General features: G+C 41.5%; 1 protein-coding gene across 1 annotated transcript; it reads left to right on the forward strand.

Annotated features, from left to right (window-relative positions):
- The first annotated feature begins 40 nt into the window (after positions 1-40).
- TUBGCP2 (tubulin gamma complex component 2) lies at positions 41-16,708 on the forward strand. The gene is made up of 17 exons (XM_063290601.1): positions 41-321; positions 1,602-1,730; positions 2,910-3,098; positions 4,126-4,285; positions 4,596-4,803; positions 4,991-5,190; positions 7,863-8,052; positions 8,293-8,438; positions 9,208-9,388; positions 9,535-9,715; positions 11,721-11,893; positions 12,156-12,284; positions 13,179-13,299; positions 14,296-14,439; positions 14,944-15,072; positions 15,572-15,735; positions 16,058-16,708. The coding sequence occupies exons 1-17, from the start codon at positions 169-171 to the stop codon at positions 16,170-16,172; spliced, it is 2,712 nt and encodes a 903-aa protein (XP_063146671.1). The 5' UTR covers positions 41-168; the 3' UTR covers positions 16,173-16,708.
- The last annotated feature ends 1,974 nt before the right edge of the window (positions 16,709-18,682 follow it).

Genomic DNA, 18,682 nt, shown 5'->3' on the forward strand with positions numbered 1-18,682 from the left:
ACTAGCACACTTCCGCTTCCGGGTCATGCGGAGGGTGGTTGCTGGGAGACGAGGGGGCGGGCCAGAAAAGGTGGAGCGTTTGGCGCCTTGCTCCTAACGGCATGGCCCTGCCTTGCAGGGTTGTTGTTATTGCCCTGGTGAAGCCCTGAATGCTGCTGTCTCCTCACTATGAGCGAGTTTCGGATTCATCACGACGTGAACGAGCTCCTGAGCTTGCTGCGAGTGCGGGGCGGTGGGGAAGGGGCAGAGGTCTACATCGACCTGCTCCAGAAGAACCGCGCCCCTTATCTTACCACCACCGCCTCCGCCCTTGGAGCCAAGGTGGGTCGGCCGGGAGAAACGGGGGTGGGAGGGGACGGGGGGGCAGCGGAGTCTTTTCGGGCCCGGGAATATTTAATTTGATAGCAAAAGGCCTTTTGTATAGAAAAGAATGAGATATTTCGAAGTAAACGCCGTACAGTGATCGGTAATAGCTGGTATGCCCACTTGGCTATTCCTCGGGAATAATAATGTTCAACGATGAAGTGTTTTTAAAAATCGATTTTAAAAGGGCTGACTGGCCCAGCGAGACGAAGATACCCATAAAGCCCTTCTGGGTCCCAATGGCCCAGAGGGGGCCTCTCCCACCCTGCTTCCTGGATGGGGGTCCAAGAGAAAAAAAAATCTGCAGGTTTTTCCCCTCACACCTGGCCTAAAAGAGCTACTGGTCTCCTTCAAAATAACAGAAGCTGTGTTTGTGTTTGCTGGCTTTGCTGACCATCTTCTATCCCAGAGTGAGCCAGGTAAATCAAGACTCATAGAATTATGCAGAGCCATTTAGCCCATCAAGTCCGATACACTGCTCAGGGTAGGAACTAAAATTAAACTATTGCTGTATAGACATGGTGATAGCAAGGATGTTTTTGCCAAGATAGAAGAAACATGGGGAGATGTGGTAAGTGATCTTGGTCTTTTTATCTTATGTCTTTAACTTTTTGGCTTCCTCCTTTTCTTTTGCATAATGTTGCCTACCCCAAGGAGGAATAGCGTGATGGATATTTTTAATCCATTCAGTTATGTCCGATTCTCAGAGACTGCCTGGAGAAGTCTCTGCAGTTTTCTTGGCAAGGTTTTTCAGAAGTGGTTTGCCATTGCCTCCTTCCTAGGGCTGAGAGAAAGTGACTGGCCCAAGGTCACCCAGCTGACTCTGTGCCTAAGGTGGGACAAGAACTCACAGTCTCCCAATTTCTAGCCTGATGCCTTAACCACAACCCCAGACTAGCTCTCTATATGGGAGGTATGTATGTGTAGTAAATATATAATGCAAAATCAACCAGAGAGAGAAAATCTATAGTAGCTTTTTTCCTGCCCAGCAATTCTGCTTCATGCCAGAGCAAAGAGGCTTTGTTAAGTAGAAAAGCACTCTGGAGGTCTATAGATAAATATTTGTGTATTTTCCTCTTGTAATACATAACAACAGTACTGTTACTGTTGGCTTTTGTTTTATTTTGGTTGTTTTTGTATACCACCCAAAGTCACACTGCTCAAGTTGGGCAGCCATATAAATTCCTTAATTAAAATTTTAAAAGTAAATAATAATAACAATAACATGTACTCCCTAGGTTAAAATTGCAGAGTTTTCTCGGACTCCAGAAGATTTCTTAAACAAATACGATGAATTGAAATCAAAGAACACAAGGCATCTTGATTCACTGGTATATCTGCTGTCCAAGCTTACAGAAGACAAAGAGGTAGAAGGTTTACTTTAAATAACCCATATAAAAACAATTCTAATTATTATTTAGTTGTGTTGGTAAGAAGAATAGAAGACCAAGCATTAAAGGAGTCAAGACCAACCATGGTAAATGGGGTCCAAAAAGGAGTGGAAACAAGGAAGAAGGAAATTCTCTTGCATTCCCAAACTAACAGCATTGGGTTGAGGAATACAGCAAAGCAAAATAAAAGTCTAGTCTAAGTAACAGTAGGTCATGGGCAGAATAATTTCTGTATGTAGTACCAGAGTCTTTTTAATTGGAGATGATGACAGAATTCAGGGGATGATCTTGGAGATTATCTAGTCCAGGCTTCCCCAAAGTGGTCAGTATTGATCCCCGTGGGTTGATGGGACAATCCGTTGTTATTGTTTGTAGTACTATTAGCTAAAGTAATATTTATTAAATTATTTTCATATAATAAATGTTTGGGGGTCAATGAACAATCTGAAACTTCATGAAGGTGTCAATAAGCTGAAGAGTTTGGGGACCCCTGATCTAGCCAACCCCCTATCCAGAATAGGAATCCCATAGTGGGCTGATCCATGAAGTCACAAAGAATTGGAAGTGACTGAACGAGTAAACAACAAAGTATAGCATCACTGACTGACAGTGATCCAATCTCTCTTTACACACCTCTGGAGAAGGAGAGTCTACCATCTCTCAAGATAGTCTGTTCCACTGTTGAGCAATTCTTCCATTAGGAACTTTTTTCTGATATCCAACTAAAATCTGTTTGCTTATAACTGAAACCCATTTAAATGATGCAGGGGATCTTCTGCACAAAGAGAATAAATTCCATCCTAAAAAAACTTTTTAAAGTAGACACCTTATTCAAGGATGCCTCAGAAACTGAGTGAAGTTATTAACAGGCACTTCCCATAAAGCTATAATCAAGAACACCTGGGCAAGAGAGCTTTGTGCTACAGAACCAAAAGCTGAATACTTCAAATATATAGGTTGTGTACAAAACTCATCTTGCCCCGCCAACAACCAAACTCCAAACTAAAGGATACTCTAATTAACAAAGGTGTAGTAGATGCCCAGTTATGTTGGTAGCCAGAAGCTTAGCAAATAATAATGCAGGAAATCATGTGTATGTGAAAGACTTTGGAGCCTTCCTTATTTCTGAGTTCTGCTTTTGGGGCCATTTTTTAGACTCTACAATACCTGCAGCAGAATGCGAAGGAAAGGGCAGAACTTGCAGCAAATGCAGCAGCCAGTAACAGTGGTAGCAGCAGCCTCACTTTCTCTGTCCCCTCAACAACTTCCAAAATGACTGTTCAAGAACTGGAGGAGTTACGGAAACAGCTGGGCACTGTGACAACCAGCTCCAGTTCACAGCAGGTCTCTGAGATTCTTACTTTGCTTGTTTATTTGCTGTAAATAAACCATGTAATTGCAAGGGTACATGTATATTCATTTTGATTCCAGATTTATTGGGGGGTGGGGAGTGAAATTTATTTTCCTGGAAAGCAGTTGTGATTTACTTCTATCTTTAGAAAGATTGAAGCCATGGCAGGGGGGCTTTTTTCCTCTATTTTTTAAATAAGATCATAACCTTTGGAGAGAAAAATAGAAATTCGTGTTATAACTTTCTTCTCAGACTTAAAATTTTTCACTTTTGCTAACATAGATGCTTCTCTCTAAGAAAGATGTGAAATGCCTACTACCACCATTATTACCACTGCTGGTATTTGAATGTCAGCTGTTATTGCCAAAAACATCTAGCACAATTATTTTGATGTTGGAGAATGATGGAAGAGATTGCAAATAAAATAATTGTTAAAGCCTTTGATTGTGAATGAAGAACATATCCCTTGTCAAGAAACAAAAATTGGGGTATCCAATATTATATATTCATCAAAAGTTATAGGGAATCATGAGGAAATTATACATATTCTAGTAACTTCTTGGGTGGATAATGTAATATGTTATATGTAGGCTATCTCTGAAAATCCGTCGGCCACTTCTGTTATTCAAAATAGCCCTGAGAGGTTTCTTATAAACGACTTACTTATCTAGTATTCTGTTAACTGCCCTGACCGCCAATTGGTTTCTGAGCCCAGTTCAATATCTTGATGTTGATTTATAAAGCCCTGAATGGCTAAAGGCCAGACTTGAGTGGCTTCCTCCCATATGGACTAGCCTGGCTCATTTTCTGATGAGCCTGCATTTTGAAAGAGTGGTTGTGGATGCTTAGAATAGACTAAACAATGTTATTTACCCCCTTTCAATTCTTCAATTATATATACAACTTTTGAGCTCGTTGTGGAATGTGAAGGCAACATACACTGGATGAGAAGTGTGGTAGTCACTGGTTGGGGGTTTCCTTAAGGAATGTTTTTGACTGCTCTCTGTTTTTCTTTGGCAGCCCCTTGAACTTGTACGAAAGGCACTCAGAGAAAAGCAGAACAAGAAAAATTCTGGCCAGCCTGTCCCATCATTCCCTTCCTGGGTGTATGAGAGACCAGCTCTCATTGGAGACTTTCTCTCTAGCTCTAGTTTAAGCACAGATACGGCTGTGCCAATAGGTGAGTAAAAGTGGAAGACTGTAAGACCATCTAATCCTGAAGCTCAACACCATCCATTTGTTTCGTTGCAGCCTTTCATTGGCACTTAAAAATTCATCCTATATGCTAGTTTCTTGCTAGCATACCTCAAAGGAACTGGGATGTATAGTAAGAGGTGTTAATTAATCTGTGTTCAACAAATCAGGAAAGATTCTCTTACATCTAAACTTGATGCTTCTAATACCAAAACTTGATTCTCCAGACATCTGAAGGCTATTTGTTTTTAAGAGCCCTTCCCCAAAATAATGTAACTCTTTGGTTTCCCCATCAGGAACATTACCATTGGCAGCCCAAGAGTCTGCAGTTGTGGAAGACTTGCTGTATGTTTTGATAGGCGTGGACGGCAGATACATCACAGCACAACCCCTCGTTGGTAGAGAGAATCGTACTTTTTTAGTGGATCCCAATCTAGATATGTCAGTTAAGGAACTGGTCACTAGAATCCTCCCTGTCGCTGCAAGTTACTCCATAATATCCAGGTAATAATATCCAGTTGCCTTGAAATTTCACTGGGGGAGAACTATGTTGGTGTTCATCTCACATGTGTCTTATTGCAACCACCCTAGAATGCCTGGATCCTGTATTAGCTAACAAATCAGCCTACTGTTGGTTCATATATATAGATATATTGATTGATTGATTGACAAAAGGCTTGGATCTTTGCAGGTTTGTAGAAGAAAAATCTTCCTTTGAATACGGACAAGTGAATCATGCATTGGCGGCAGCAATGAGGACCCTCATTAAAGAGTATATGATCCTGATAACCCAGCTGGAACATCTCCAGCGCCAAGGACTCCTCTCCCTGCAGAAGCTTTGGTTTTATATCCAGCCCACAATGAGGACCATGGAAATCTTGGCTTCTCTTGGTGAGGAATTCTTTTCTATTTTGATGGGGAATATTTTCTGCTAGATGGTCTTTCATCATTTGTCTGTATCTATAGGGTGGCCAGTTTTTTTTAGAGAATCGGATGGATTTTTCCTGCCTGCATTTCTTTTCTTTAGTTGCTTATCTAAAGCAAAATCCCAATTCAATTACTATTTTTAGCAACTGTACTATCTGGTGGCCTAAAATAATAGCTGTTCTTCAACTACAGGGACCTTCCATGAGGCAGGGAATCAAAGATGTGAAAATTGCACCTCCTGCTTCCAAGGGAAAATACTTCAACAAGGGCTAAAAAATATCTATTGGCTAAAGAGAGCTCTTGTATGCAAAGTGCTTCCTTCTCTATCATTTTTCAGCCAGAAAGAATACTCAGGTCTGCCAGAGGCCTGAAACTTTGGAACTAGAAAGAAATATGCTTTGACTCGGTATTTCAGCCAGGGGGTTAAGACTGCTGGGTTATGTGATGGTGCATTTGTACTGTAAGCTGCCTTGAGGCTATCATTCTTGTTATAGTTTTAGTTTTGACAATTTAAATCACTCTGCAAACCTACTGAGCAGAACCTGTTGAGCGGAAAAGTCAGGGCTTTTAAAAGTTTCCGATGAATACATACTGTATGTAAAGAATTTGGTTTCACTATAGGGCATGCTTAATTTGAGCTGATCACTTAGATCAATCATTTTTATGGGTACAGTTTTGTTGTTGTTTATTCGTTTAGTTGCTTCCGACTCTTCGTGACTTCATGGACCAGCCCACGCCAGAGCTTCCTGTCGGTTGTCAACACCCCCAGCTCCCCCAGGGACGAGTCCGTCACCTCTAGAATATCATCCATCCATCTTGCCCGTGCTCGGCCCCTCTTCCTCTTGCCTTACACTCTCCCTAGCATCAGCATCTTCTCCAGGGTGTCCTGTCTTCTCATTATGTGGCCAAAGTATTTCAGTTTTGCCTTTAATATCATTCCCTCCAGTGAGCAGTCTGGCTTTATTTCCTGGAGGATGGACTGGTTTGATCTTCTTGCAGTCCAAGGCACTCTCAGAATTTTCCTCCAACACCACAGCTCCAAAGCATCGATCTTCCTTCTCTCTCATCCTTCCTTATGGTCCAGCTCTTGCAGCCATATGTTACTACGGGGAACACCATTGCTTTAACGATGCTGACCATTGTTGTCAGTGTGATGTCTCTGCTCTTAACTATTTTATTGAGATTTGTCATTGCTCTTCTCCCAAGGATTAAGTGTCTTCTGATTTCCTGACTGCAGTCAGCATCTGCAGTAATCTTCACACCTAGAAATACAAAGTCTTTCACTGCTTCTACACTTTCTCCCTCTATTTGCCATCAAGCTGGTTGCCATAATCTTGGTTTTTTTGAGGTTTAGCTGCAAGCCAGCTTTTGCACTTTCTTCTTTCACCTTCATCATAAGGCTCCTCAGTTCCTCTTCGCTTTCAGCCATCAAAGTGATATCATCTGCATATCTGAGATAGGTAATGTTTCTTCCAGCGATTTTAACTTCAGCCTTGGATTCCTCAAGCCCAGCATGTCGCACGATGTGTTCTGTGTACAAGTTGAATAGGTAGGGTGAGAGGATACAGCCCTGCCGTACTCCTTTCCCAATCTTAAACCAGTCCATTGTTCTGTGGTCTGTTCTTACTGTTGCTACTTGGTCATTATACAGATTCTTCAGGAGGCAGACAAGATGACTTGGTATCCCCATACCACTAAGAACTTGCCACAATTTGTTATGGTCCACACAGTCAAAGGCTTTAGAATAGTCAATAAAACAGATGTTTTTCTGAAACTCCCTGGCTTTTTCCATTATCCAGCGGATATTGGCAATTTGGTCCCTAGTTCCTCTGCCTTTTCTAAACCCAGCTTGTACCTCTGGCAATTCTCGCTTCATGAATTGCTGAAGTCTACCTTGCAGGATCTTGAGCATTACCTTACTGGCATGTGAAATGAGTGCCACTCTTCGATAGTTTGAACATTCTTTAGTGTTTCCCTTTTTTGGTATGAGGATATAAGTTGATTTTTTCCAGTCTGATGGCCATTCTTGTGTTTTCCAAATTTTCTGGCATATAGCATGCATTACCTTGACAGCATCATCTTGCAAGATTTTGAACAGTTCAGCTGGGATGCCGTCGTCTCCTGCTGCCTTGTTATTAGCAATGCTTCTTAAGGCCCATTCAACTTCACTCTTCAGGATGTCTGGCTCTAGCTCACTGACCGCACCGTCAAAGCTATCCCCGATATTGTTATCCTTCCTATACAGGTCTTCCGTATATTCTTGCCACCTTTTCTTGATCTCTTCTTCTTCTGTTAGGGTACAGTTTGCCTAGCATTTATTCTGCTTGCAAAATTATTCCTGCTGATTCAGAGATGTTTCAAATTGCGTTGCGGCACTTATGCACTATATTTGATTTTTTTCAGCATGCAGCTTACTAAGCTCAGAGTGTCTTTTCGAGGTTGTCATGTTTAGTGGGTTAGCAATGTTGCATTTGAATAATTATTCGAACAAGTGGGATACTTGTACAAAACAGTCTGCGTGCACAGCAGATCCTTTCAGCAGACAAAAGATCTTTCATGATGAGTGATTGGTTCAGTAGATGGCCAAATTGCATTTCTTCACAGTGGAGTTTTTAAAAGTATGTCTTTTGTTTCAGCTACTTCAATAGACAAGGGCGAATGTATGGGAGGTTCAACGCTCAGCCTACTCCATGACAAAACATTCAACTACACAGGAGACAGCCAAGCCCAGGAGCTGTGCCTCTATTTAACCAAAGCTGCCAGTGTTCCATACTTCGAAATCTTGGAGAAATGGATCTACAGAGGCATTATCAACGATCCTTATAGGTACCCTGAGGAATCATGCTCACTTTTCTTCTTTGGTCTGTGTATCAACTGTGCCATGGTTAGGAGGCAAGGTAAAATTGTCTGCACTGATGGTAGTGGTGTGCTAGCGTTGCCAGAGCATAACACCCTGGAAAACCAGAAATCCTCTTCTACCTTTGTACCCTAGTTTCCCTCTTTCTCCCTCTCGCTCCCCAGCTGCTCTTCATCACTCCCAGACATTGATTGCTTTTAATTTTACAGTGAATTCATGGTGGAGGAACATGAACTCCAAAAGGAAAAGATCCAGGAGGACTATAATGATAAGTACTGGGATCAAAGATACACCATTGTCCAGCAACAGATTCCCTCCTTCCTGCAAAAGATTGCAGATAAAATTCTTAGCACGGGTAAGAATGGCTGTCCATGAGCAGAAAAGGGGGCAGAGGCTCCTTAAAAAAAACAAAACCCTAAAGACCTAAAAATGTGAAACTTGTGCCTCCTTTGGCAACTGAGAGTGAGAAATTCTTTTTTTATGAAGGAGCAATCAATGGCTATTCATGGAGCCTGAGGAAGTCATATGGATGGAATATTGCTGGCCTTTTTGCAAGGAATTAGTCTGTAATTTTAGAATATGCTTAAGCCAGATTTCTTACTAGGATTTCAGGATGGCGTTCTCTTTCTAATTTTATTCTCACGAGGACTATGTGAGGTAGCTTGCCTTGTGAGTGGGTCAACTAATGAGTTTATGTAACCCTACAGAATTGGAACCTGCTGGGTCTTCCCAAAAAAGATCATGGGGATTTGTGTGTGTGTGTGTACCTTCAAGTCAGTCTTGACTCCTGGCAATTGCCTGGACAAGTCCCTGAAATTTTCTTGGCAAGGCTTCTGAAGTGGCTTACAGTCGCCTGCCTTGCAGGGTTGTAGAGAGTGACCCAAGGTCACCCAGCTGGTTCATGCCTAAGGCCAGACTAGTCTCCTAGTTTCTAGCCTGATGCCTTAGCCGCTACACCAAACTGGCTCCCTTGGGTATAATTAGTTATTTTTAAATGTATTTGTAGTGTGCCATGTGTTGACCCACTTCTTTTGGCTCCATCACAAGGCAGAGCAAATTAAGCCTTGTTTGATGCAGTTTTTATTCAGTCTGTGCCCATCTGAGTTACTCCCTTCTCCCTTCAGGGAAATACTTAAATGTGGTCCGGGAGTGCGGTCACGATGTTACTTGCCCAGTGGCAAAGGAGGTTGTTTATACCTTGAAGGAGCGTGAATATGTGGAACAGATAGAAAAGGCCTATAATTATGCCAGCAAAGTCTTGCTTGATTTCCTGATGGATGAAAAGGAACTTGTGGCCCACTTGAGGTTTGCTTCATTTGTTATATTCAGAAATTACAGTTTTTAACCTTGCTTTGCCTAAGAAAATGATTCAGGGAGAGTGGAAACATGCTGGCTTTGGGGAGCATTTCTTCTTGCAGAAAGTTAATACGTGCTTTTTTTTTGTCGAGCAGGTCCATCAAACACTACTTCCTTATGGACCAAGGTGACTTCTATGTCCATTTCATGGATTTGTCAGAAGAGGAGTTGAAAAAGCCAGTGGATGATATCATTCCAACTAGATTGGAAGCTCTTCTGGAATTAGCGTTACGTATGAGCACAGCTAACACTGACCCATTTAAAGATGATTTAAAGGTAAATGAGTCCTTGCAGCCTGAAATGAAGGCAAGACGTTCTAAAAGCCAGAAAATAAAGACAGATCTCAGATCCACAGATAAAAGCTGGGAGGCCTAGGTAGTTACCCGTTACTGTCTACCAGTACAAAACTGCCAGGGATAAGCATTATTTGGAACAGTCAAATATACTTTGAATTTTGGGCTAAAGTGGCAAAACTCAGATTATCAGTGATCATAACTCAGTATCACTGTTTGTTCAGCGATGATTCAAACTTACAACAGCACTGAACGAATGGTATTTACAGCCAGTCCTTAAAGCTACGGCTGTTGCAGCACCCCCACAGACATGTGAAAATTGGGCGCTTGGCAGCCCACCCACATTTACGACCACAAGGTGTGCTTCAACTCTCCCCACCCACCTGTCTCCCCCCCCCCATATCTGTCCTTTTGGCCACCCTGCGCTCCGCCCTGCTGCCCCTCTGCCCTGCCCTCCACTGCCCCTGCCGGCCTTTGCTGTCTTCTTCCTCCTGCTGCTGACAAGGTGTGTCCAGCCTGGCCCATCACAAGGCAGCTGCTGACTGCATGTGGCCCTCCCAAAGCCTCACAAGGCCTTCCCAAGGTTGCACGCAGCTAGCAGCTGGCTTGTGAAGGGCCAGACCAGGCAGCCAGAGTGCAGGGCGGCCAAAAGGGCAGAGATGGGGGGGATAGGCGGGTGGGGGGAGCTGAAGTGGAGGCAAGCGTGGCAGGGCAGGAGGAGTGTGAGGTCCTTGCCTAAGGACCATGCGGTACAGGCCTAACAACCACAACTGGGACTCCCAAAACTGCTGTCACTAAGCAATGTGGTCACGTGGTGTTTCACCTAATGACTGCATTGCTTAGCAATGGAAATTCCAGTCCCAATTAGGGTTAAGTGAGGACTACCTGTATCTGGTGTTAGTGACGCTAGTGTAAATTTATAACAAAACTTTCAAACAATTCTATTAAATGAACTGAAACCTATTGTATTTAATTTCGTAGTTTCTGTCCTGACTTTAAAACCAATTTGAATGCAAAGTCCAATCCAAATTTTTGGGAATTTTTCCAGGTCCCTCACTGTGTTCCAAATATGGTGCTTCACTGGGAAGCAGGAGTTCCTAAAGCTGAATCTGGCCTTTGGATTATTATTTTTAACTTGTAGGTTACTTATTACATAGCCCAGCTGGATTGGCCCCTTTGACTCCACTTGGATAAAAAGCACTTTTTAAGAAATTGCGCTTCTATCTGGATAAGATCCCTGTTTCAAAATTCAGAAGTAATATAGGGAATTCTCCTATGCTAAACAATGGTACACCTGTGAAGCAGGTCTAATAGAAACCACCGCTCATGTTCTGTTACACTGCCAGTTCTACAGGAACACTCACTTGCAGTTGATCTCCCACTCCTCCCTAAATTCTGTGTCCCTGAACATTGCTAAGTTCTATTATACTGTGTGCAACATCTCCCCTACTCTGAGCTGTAACTGTTAGGCTTATGCAATGTCTTACTGTGGTGGTCTTTTTTTGCGGGGGGTGGGTTATGATTGTAATCAAGTCTACTCATTCAGGTAAAATATTACACAATGTATAAAATCCTATAGGACAAAAAAAATCCTTAAACAATCATAATAGATACACTATTTACAACTTAAGAGAACATTAACTTGCGTAGCATTTACAATATAAGCCAAGAGGACGTGCAGCTGAAAGCCTTTTTAACCAAGCATCATGCTGGTTATTGTTATTATTATTATTACATTTATATGCTACCCAACTCGTGTCAGTTAATAATTCCACAGTAGGGCACACATGCAACAAGCTGTATTTTGTGGATAGAAGAAATGCCTTTTGCATAAATTTGCTTATATACTTGATCTAACCTACTTACTTACTTACTTAATAATAATGCCTTATGTTTGGCAAAAAGATGATTTCTGCTCCAATATTGCATTTTTCAAATTTTTACTTTAGCTTCAAGCTAATCTCATTGCTCTTGTGGTCTCTTTCAAGGTTGACTTGATGCCACATGATCTCATAACGCAGCTCCTGAGAGTTCTGGCCATTGAGACAAAGCAGGAGAAGGCAATAATCAATGCTGATCCAACGGAGCTCTCTCTCAGTGGTCTGGAAGCATTTTCTTTCGATTACATTGTGAAATGGCCATTGTCTCTCATCATCAACAGGTAAGCCAGAGAGAGATTTTTGCCAGAAAGAACCATGTCACTCATACATTGCCATCAGTATAATTCTGTAGTGGTTTGCTCACTGATTATTTAATAATCTGGGGTCCCAGTAAAGGAAGTGTTTAGGACGGAACGAAAACTGTCCATGCATAGGGAAGTTTCCTTCTGGGAAAATCTAGTGCTTCCTTAGCAATTGCTCATAGGTCAGAAATATTCTAAGATTACACTTCGGTATGTTGCTATCTTTGTGCTTGACTTGTAGAAAAGCCTTAACACGGTACCAGATGCTCTTCAGACACATGTTTTATTGTAAACACGTGGAGCGGCAGCTATGCAATGTCTGGATCAGCAGCAAAACAGCTAAGCAGTGTTCGCTGCATTCATCAAAATGGTAAATGATCCTTCAAATTTTAGGAAACTAGAGATAGTTGTTCAGCTATTTATGCAAGCAGCCTTCTGCCTGTGACTTCTGTTCATGATCAGTCCCTGCTAAGGCGTGTTTCCCAACCTGGAAATTCTTGGCCCCTCTTATGGGGATGCAGAGAGGAATCTTTGCTTTCTTAACAAAAATGGTAATTTTTTTGCCATTCTAAAAGTTAAGGAAGTAAAAGGAGATTGAAAAGCAGGTAGAGATTTCATTTATGTTAATGGTTTCCAGCATTTTTCCCTCCCTTTCCTCCAGTGAAGTGTTTTGATCTAAAGCTTAATATCAGGGATGTTTGAAAGATAGATAAATTTTAAACTGCAGCTGATACATAGAAAACTGCCTTGTATTGAGTGGTGGTGTTAGTACTTCTGCAGTGATGGGGGTGGCTTTTCTGGCTTTTTGCCATTTCTTTCTCAACTCTACTTGAAGGTGTCATGGACTGAACCCATCTGCATGCAAAGCATAAGCAGTAACTACTCTGAGGCTGTGTTTGCATGACACATTAAGCCACAGAGCACAGTTGATGAGGGTATGCACTCTTTGCCCTTATACCACCTTCTTACGTGGTTCACTAACTATAACTGAAGACTTACCTGAAGCATGATGTATCATTGAAACTGAAGTGGCTGTTGTTTGATTTGTGGAAACTGAAAGTGAAACCTACCTCAAGCATTGGTTCCAAATCCTGGTTTCTGCAGATAAAACAATGGCCACTCCAAATTCAGAAGCATGTTACCCCTCAGTGGCAGGTTTGGACTTGCTACCCTGACAATTTCTCTCGAGTTGGTTGCCCCCTTACAGCTTCATCAATCCCAATTAGTGAACTTCCCCTTGGGCTCACTGCTCCTCTGTTTTTAGGTTTGCAGGTGCTTTTACTCTGCGTCAGCGGATGCTCAATTTTGTGCAGAACATCCAATACTATATGATGTTCGAAGTAATGGAACCAACATGGCATATTCTGGAGAAGAATCTGAAGTTGGTTAGTCTGGATCAAACTGTCTTAGAGGGAATAACTGTTCAAAGACTTAGCTGTGCTGCTGAGTCAAAACCATAGGAGCCAGTAGGTTCTGCCATCTATTCTAACTGCCTATTAGCAAATCTATGAGGGACTTCTACTGGAAAAAAAAAATCCGCTGCCACTAGGGCTCATATAAGTCTGCAGAGCATGGTCCATATTCCTGAGCAGGCTTCCTGGATAGAATTTTTGACTGCCTATGGCAACTGGGCAAATGGCTAAACATTATTTCCAGGTACAAGAATGTTAGAACCTTAACAATTCTTCAGACCAGATGCTCCTGGAATATATGTAGATTTTCTAGACAGAGCAAAGATATCCAGTCCTACCTTGAGCAGTTACCATGCTTTTCTATCAGCTATTGCTAATCTAGCTTCCTCACTGGTTTAAATATTTGGCTGCATGGAGGCTTCCAGACTACATCATTGCTGCAGTTTGGCTAGGTTCACATGACATGCTTAGCCAGGCCAGTTAAAAAAAAAGCAGTCACATTCATACAACATGCTAATTTGATTAATTTTAGTGTTGGTTATTTTGTGACTTGGCTGTTATTCAACCCCCAGCCAACTTGGTTAGTTTGTGATTGATTGTATTATGTGTACCCTGAAAACCAGTTAATTCAGTACCCAGATTGAGTATTGTGTAAATTGAGGCTTTAGAGCAAATTAGTTTTGTATTGCTCCAGAAGACATAGCTAGAACTGATAGCTGGAAATGGCATGGAAGCCGATTTCAGCTAAACATTAGGGAAAAAATTCCAGAGGATAGGAGCTGCCTTGAGAGATGGCAGGCTGTCTGAAGAGAAATATTTAAACAGAGGTTGGCCCCCATTTCTGTGAGATAAACTAGTCAGGTTCTGTTCTGCAGTGCATCAAACAGGATTATACTAGATGACTTCTAAGTTCTCTTCCATGATTGCTGGAGGAAGGGTTGGTTGATGTTATTTTATCTCCTTCAATAGGCCTCCAATATTGATGATGTCTTGAGTCACCACACAAGCTTCTTGGATAATTGCTTGAAGGATTGCATGCTTACCAATCCAGAGTTACTGAAGATCTTTTCCAAGCTGATGTCTGTGTGTGTCATGTTCACCAACTGCATGCAGGTAGGACCCATACAGCTATGGAATAAGTCTCACTCTAGATTTGCCAAGATGGGCCACCTGCTGGCCTATATAGGACCCCAAAAGGGATGTGTGTGTGCATTAGGATTGTGCAGTGTTTTGGAAGATGAACATTATCCCCTGTCTGTAATACTTTAAACAGTCCCTCCTTTTGCAAATTGCTGCAATTATACCAATTCCTGGCAGCATATAACAAAGTGAAGAAAAATCTAGTAAAAGAATTGGCTTCATGGCTGCTGCTGGACATGAAATCTGGGAGGGCAGATATGCGCCACCCAACCACATCTCAATAATGCATGCTAAGTCTAGGCAATTGTCCCTTGCCATGTCTTAGATTGGCACAGTCTTTAAAGCAATACGTAGGCAGTATGCAGATAGGCACTAAGTTCATGCTCCCATGTGCTCTGGAACATGGAAAATACACAGTCCTAGTATATTTGCATTTTGAATACTCCATCCTTTCTGCTTTTCTTTCTGCCTGTCAAGAGATTTTCCCACAGCATGAAGCTGGATAATGAAATGGACCGCCTTACTATAGAGCATGGGACTATGAGAGGCCCACCTACTAAACAGGAACGAGTAGAGGAATCCACACGGAAGCAACTTGCCAATAAGGTATGTTGTGGGTTCCAAGCTCTACCCTCTTTCTCCCTTCTTCGTGAATTTCCAATACAGCACTTGAAAATGTTAGGCCATTGTATTGTGGCATTGTATCAGAATCATTAAATGGGGTCACACATAGAACTAAACCATAATGTGGCTTGTTTTATTTTGGTTTATGTTATATGAACCTTTTTTAAGTTGTGGTTTACAGACCATAGATTATGGCTAAGTGTGAATCAGTCACAGTGTTCCAGGTATTTTGAAAAAAACACCATGTAGGAAAGTGCAGAGCCTTTTCTCTTAATGCTGTACAATAGTAGACCTTCTCATAGTGGAGTTTTCAAGCTCTAGGAGTCTTTCAGCCCATTTATGTCTTTTGTTTTAAAAATCAGTTTTCTATGATTGCTATGAAATGTACATGAAGCACCATACAATTGCAGGAGCCTTCCCCTTTCAGTTTCCATCTTTTGGAGATAAGTGATGCTTCATTTCCTGCATTTTGTTTTTTCAGCTTTTAGCAGAGCAGGCAGATTCTTTGCATGTAAGTTCTGGCTTTGAGGCAACAATAAACAAGTTTGACAGCAATTTCTCTGCACATCTCCTGGACCTCCTGGACAAACTGAGCATTTACAGCACCAATGACTGTGAGCACAGCATGATCAATATCATCTACAGGTGAGCAGAGATTTGTTCTCTTTCTCAGAAAAAAAATACTCCTTTTCCTCAACAATCTCTGTTAAGCATATAAGCCCCTGGAAAGCAAGGGTTATCAATGGCTACTAATCACGATGGGTGTGTGTGTACACACTTCAAGACCAGACTCCCTTCCTGTTGCTGGGGAACAGCTTTTGCCCTTACATCCTGCTTGCAATTTCTCATAATCTAATGTGGCAATAGGGAAAGTAGATGCTGGGCTAGATGGACTTTTGGTCTAGCAGAGCTCTGAATCCAGTCCTTTCCATAGTCCACCCATATAACCCCACCCTCTTTTTCCTAGACTGGACTTCAATGGCTTCTATACAGAACGACTGGAGCATATGTCTGCAGAAAGGAGCCAGAAAACTGTGCTGCATGTGGCTCCTCATCCCAGGGTTGCTGTTACCACTCAGTGAAAGGCCTTCTTTCTATGAAAGGCATTTTCCCGAAGAAAACCAGGAGCAGCTGGGGGTTGCACTGAGAACTACATTGTTTTATCAGCACTTATGTTGCAGTGGAAGTATAAAATACAAACTCTGGCAACAACAGTGTGTATAAGGGAATGTGACTCTGAATGCCTCTATATTTTTAAATCGAAACATTTAAATTCTAAATTCTCAGTATTATAGGTGAAAAATGATGTTTCTAAGGAGCATCCGTAGTCTTTAAAAATGTACTTTTATATGTTTGTATTTAAGTCCTGGCTAAACTAATTGTGTCAGTGACTGCTCAGTTCAGTCAAGAAATAGGATCATGCCATCTACTGAGCAGGCAATAACATTAGTTTGGAGTAGAGTAAATAAGGTATCACATGAGCTTTCATGGACACTGTTCACTGCTACTAGGCAGCTCATTTTGGTATTTGCGCACTTTTGCCAAGAGATTGACCACCCCCCGTTGTGTGCATTCCATTCAGATAAAGCTTCATTAAATTTGATCAATTTCATCTTGAGTCTGTGTTCTATAAGCTTTCTAAAACTGCCCAACCCAACTTCAGGTCCTCAAGAGTCATTTATATGCACGTGCAAGGGAAAGTAGATGAACAAAAGCCTGGGAACGTTGAGGGAGCTCTGTGCATTGGAAATAGCAGCATTTAGATCTATGAGGTACATTGGGAACTATTGGAACCTAGCCACTAAAAAGAGTTTTCAAACTAAATCAATTTGAATTCTTGAACCTCACATTGATAGGTACCAGGGGCACTCTGGAAAGAAATCACACAAGTTATAAAGGTTGAATGTGAAAAGAGACCGCCAAAGACCAAGAAACAAAACAATGCCAGAACAGACGGAAACCAAGAAGGGAGCCAAAGCCAAGAAAGACTTCAGGAGGAAAGATCTCGGGAAGGGGCTTAACAAAAAATGTCAAAGAGCTTTTGGAAGACACAATAAGTAGCATTGTGACAATATCTGTAAAGGCATCGAACAGAGAGTTATGGGAAAATGAGAGTTCCAAAAGATCTCTGAACTCAGAAGGGTGCAAACCTGAATTGGTATGCTAAAAGTCACCCGTGGACAGATAGTAACTGATTCCAAGAAGATAGAGCAAAGATGGAAGAAGTATACTGAAATTCTGTACAGTAGAGATGTCAATATCCAAGGCACCTTAGAACATATTCCGTACTTTCAAGAAACTCGTATTAGAAGACGAAATCAGATCAGCGCTCTGGTCATTATCAAGTCAGAAAGCTACAGGAACTGATAGAATATCTACAGAAATACTGCAAGCAACAGAAGAATCTGTACAGGTTTTAACCAAACTATCCCAGCAAATCTGAAGAATGACACCATGACTAACTGATTGGAAGAGGGCAGTGTACATACCAATACCAAAAAAAAGACTTAACAGAGTACGCAAACTATTACAGAGTATCTCACAGGCTAGCAAAATAATGCTTAGGATCATCCAACCCAGATTAAAACCCCAGATGGAAAGAGAAATACCAGACATTCAAACTGGTTTCGAAAAAACCAAGGGACAAGCGATTACTTTCAGCTAAACATTGGGGAGAAAATTAATTAAGTTTTCAATTAATTGCATAATTAAGAAAACGAAAGAATACCAAAAGAAGTCAATATCTGCTTCACCATTTATAGAAAGGCTTTCAATAGTGTCAAGCTGTCCAATCCCCTTATGAAAATGGGAATCCCAGAACATCTCACACAAAACATATACACAGGCCAATAGGAAATGACAGTCTGGAGGGAATTTGGCAAAACAGACTGGCTCCAGGTCAGGAAAGGACTGAGGCTGGCTGTTTACACTTTCCTATTCATTCAACCTATATCCTGAACATATATTGAAGCACTGAGAGTAAGTTAAGGAACTATGTGCATAGTTTTTAAAATTGGAAGCAGCAGCATCAATAATCTACATTATGCTGATGACACTACTCAAGTAAATGAAAATGGCAATGATCTGCAAGCCCAATGAAAGTCAAGCAGCAAAATGAAAAAATGGGACTAAGATTAAATATAAAGATGACCTAACTAATGACAGCAGGTACAGCAACCGGCTTTAGAATTAACAAGATAACTGAAGTGGTGGATAGCTTCTGCCTTTTTGGATCTACCAACAACATTAAAGGAAATGGCAACGAAGAAATTTGCCACAAACTAACACTTGGTAAGGTAACAGTAAAAGCCCTGGAGAAGATGCTCAGATGTTATGATGTCTCTATACCTACAAAGATCAGAATCATACAGGCAGTGGTTTTTTCCCATGATACTTCATAGAAGCAAAAGTTGGACTTTGAAGCAGCAGCATGGAAAGAGTATTGACACTTGAACTTCGGTGTTGCAGAAGACTCCTGAAAATACCATGAACAGTCAAGAAAACAAACAGATGAATCACAGAATAAATCAATCTAAAGTTTTCACCCAAGGCACATATGACCAGGTTGAAATTATAATCTTTTGGACACATT

This window comes from Candoia aspera, chromosome 1, assembly GCF_035149785.1.
Source record: "Candoia aspera isolate rCanAsp1 chromosome 1, rCanAsp1.hap2, whole genome shotgun sequence".
Taxonomy (NCBI): Eukaryota; Metazoa; Chordata; class Lepidosauria; order Squamata; family Boidae; genus Candoia; species Candoia aspera.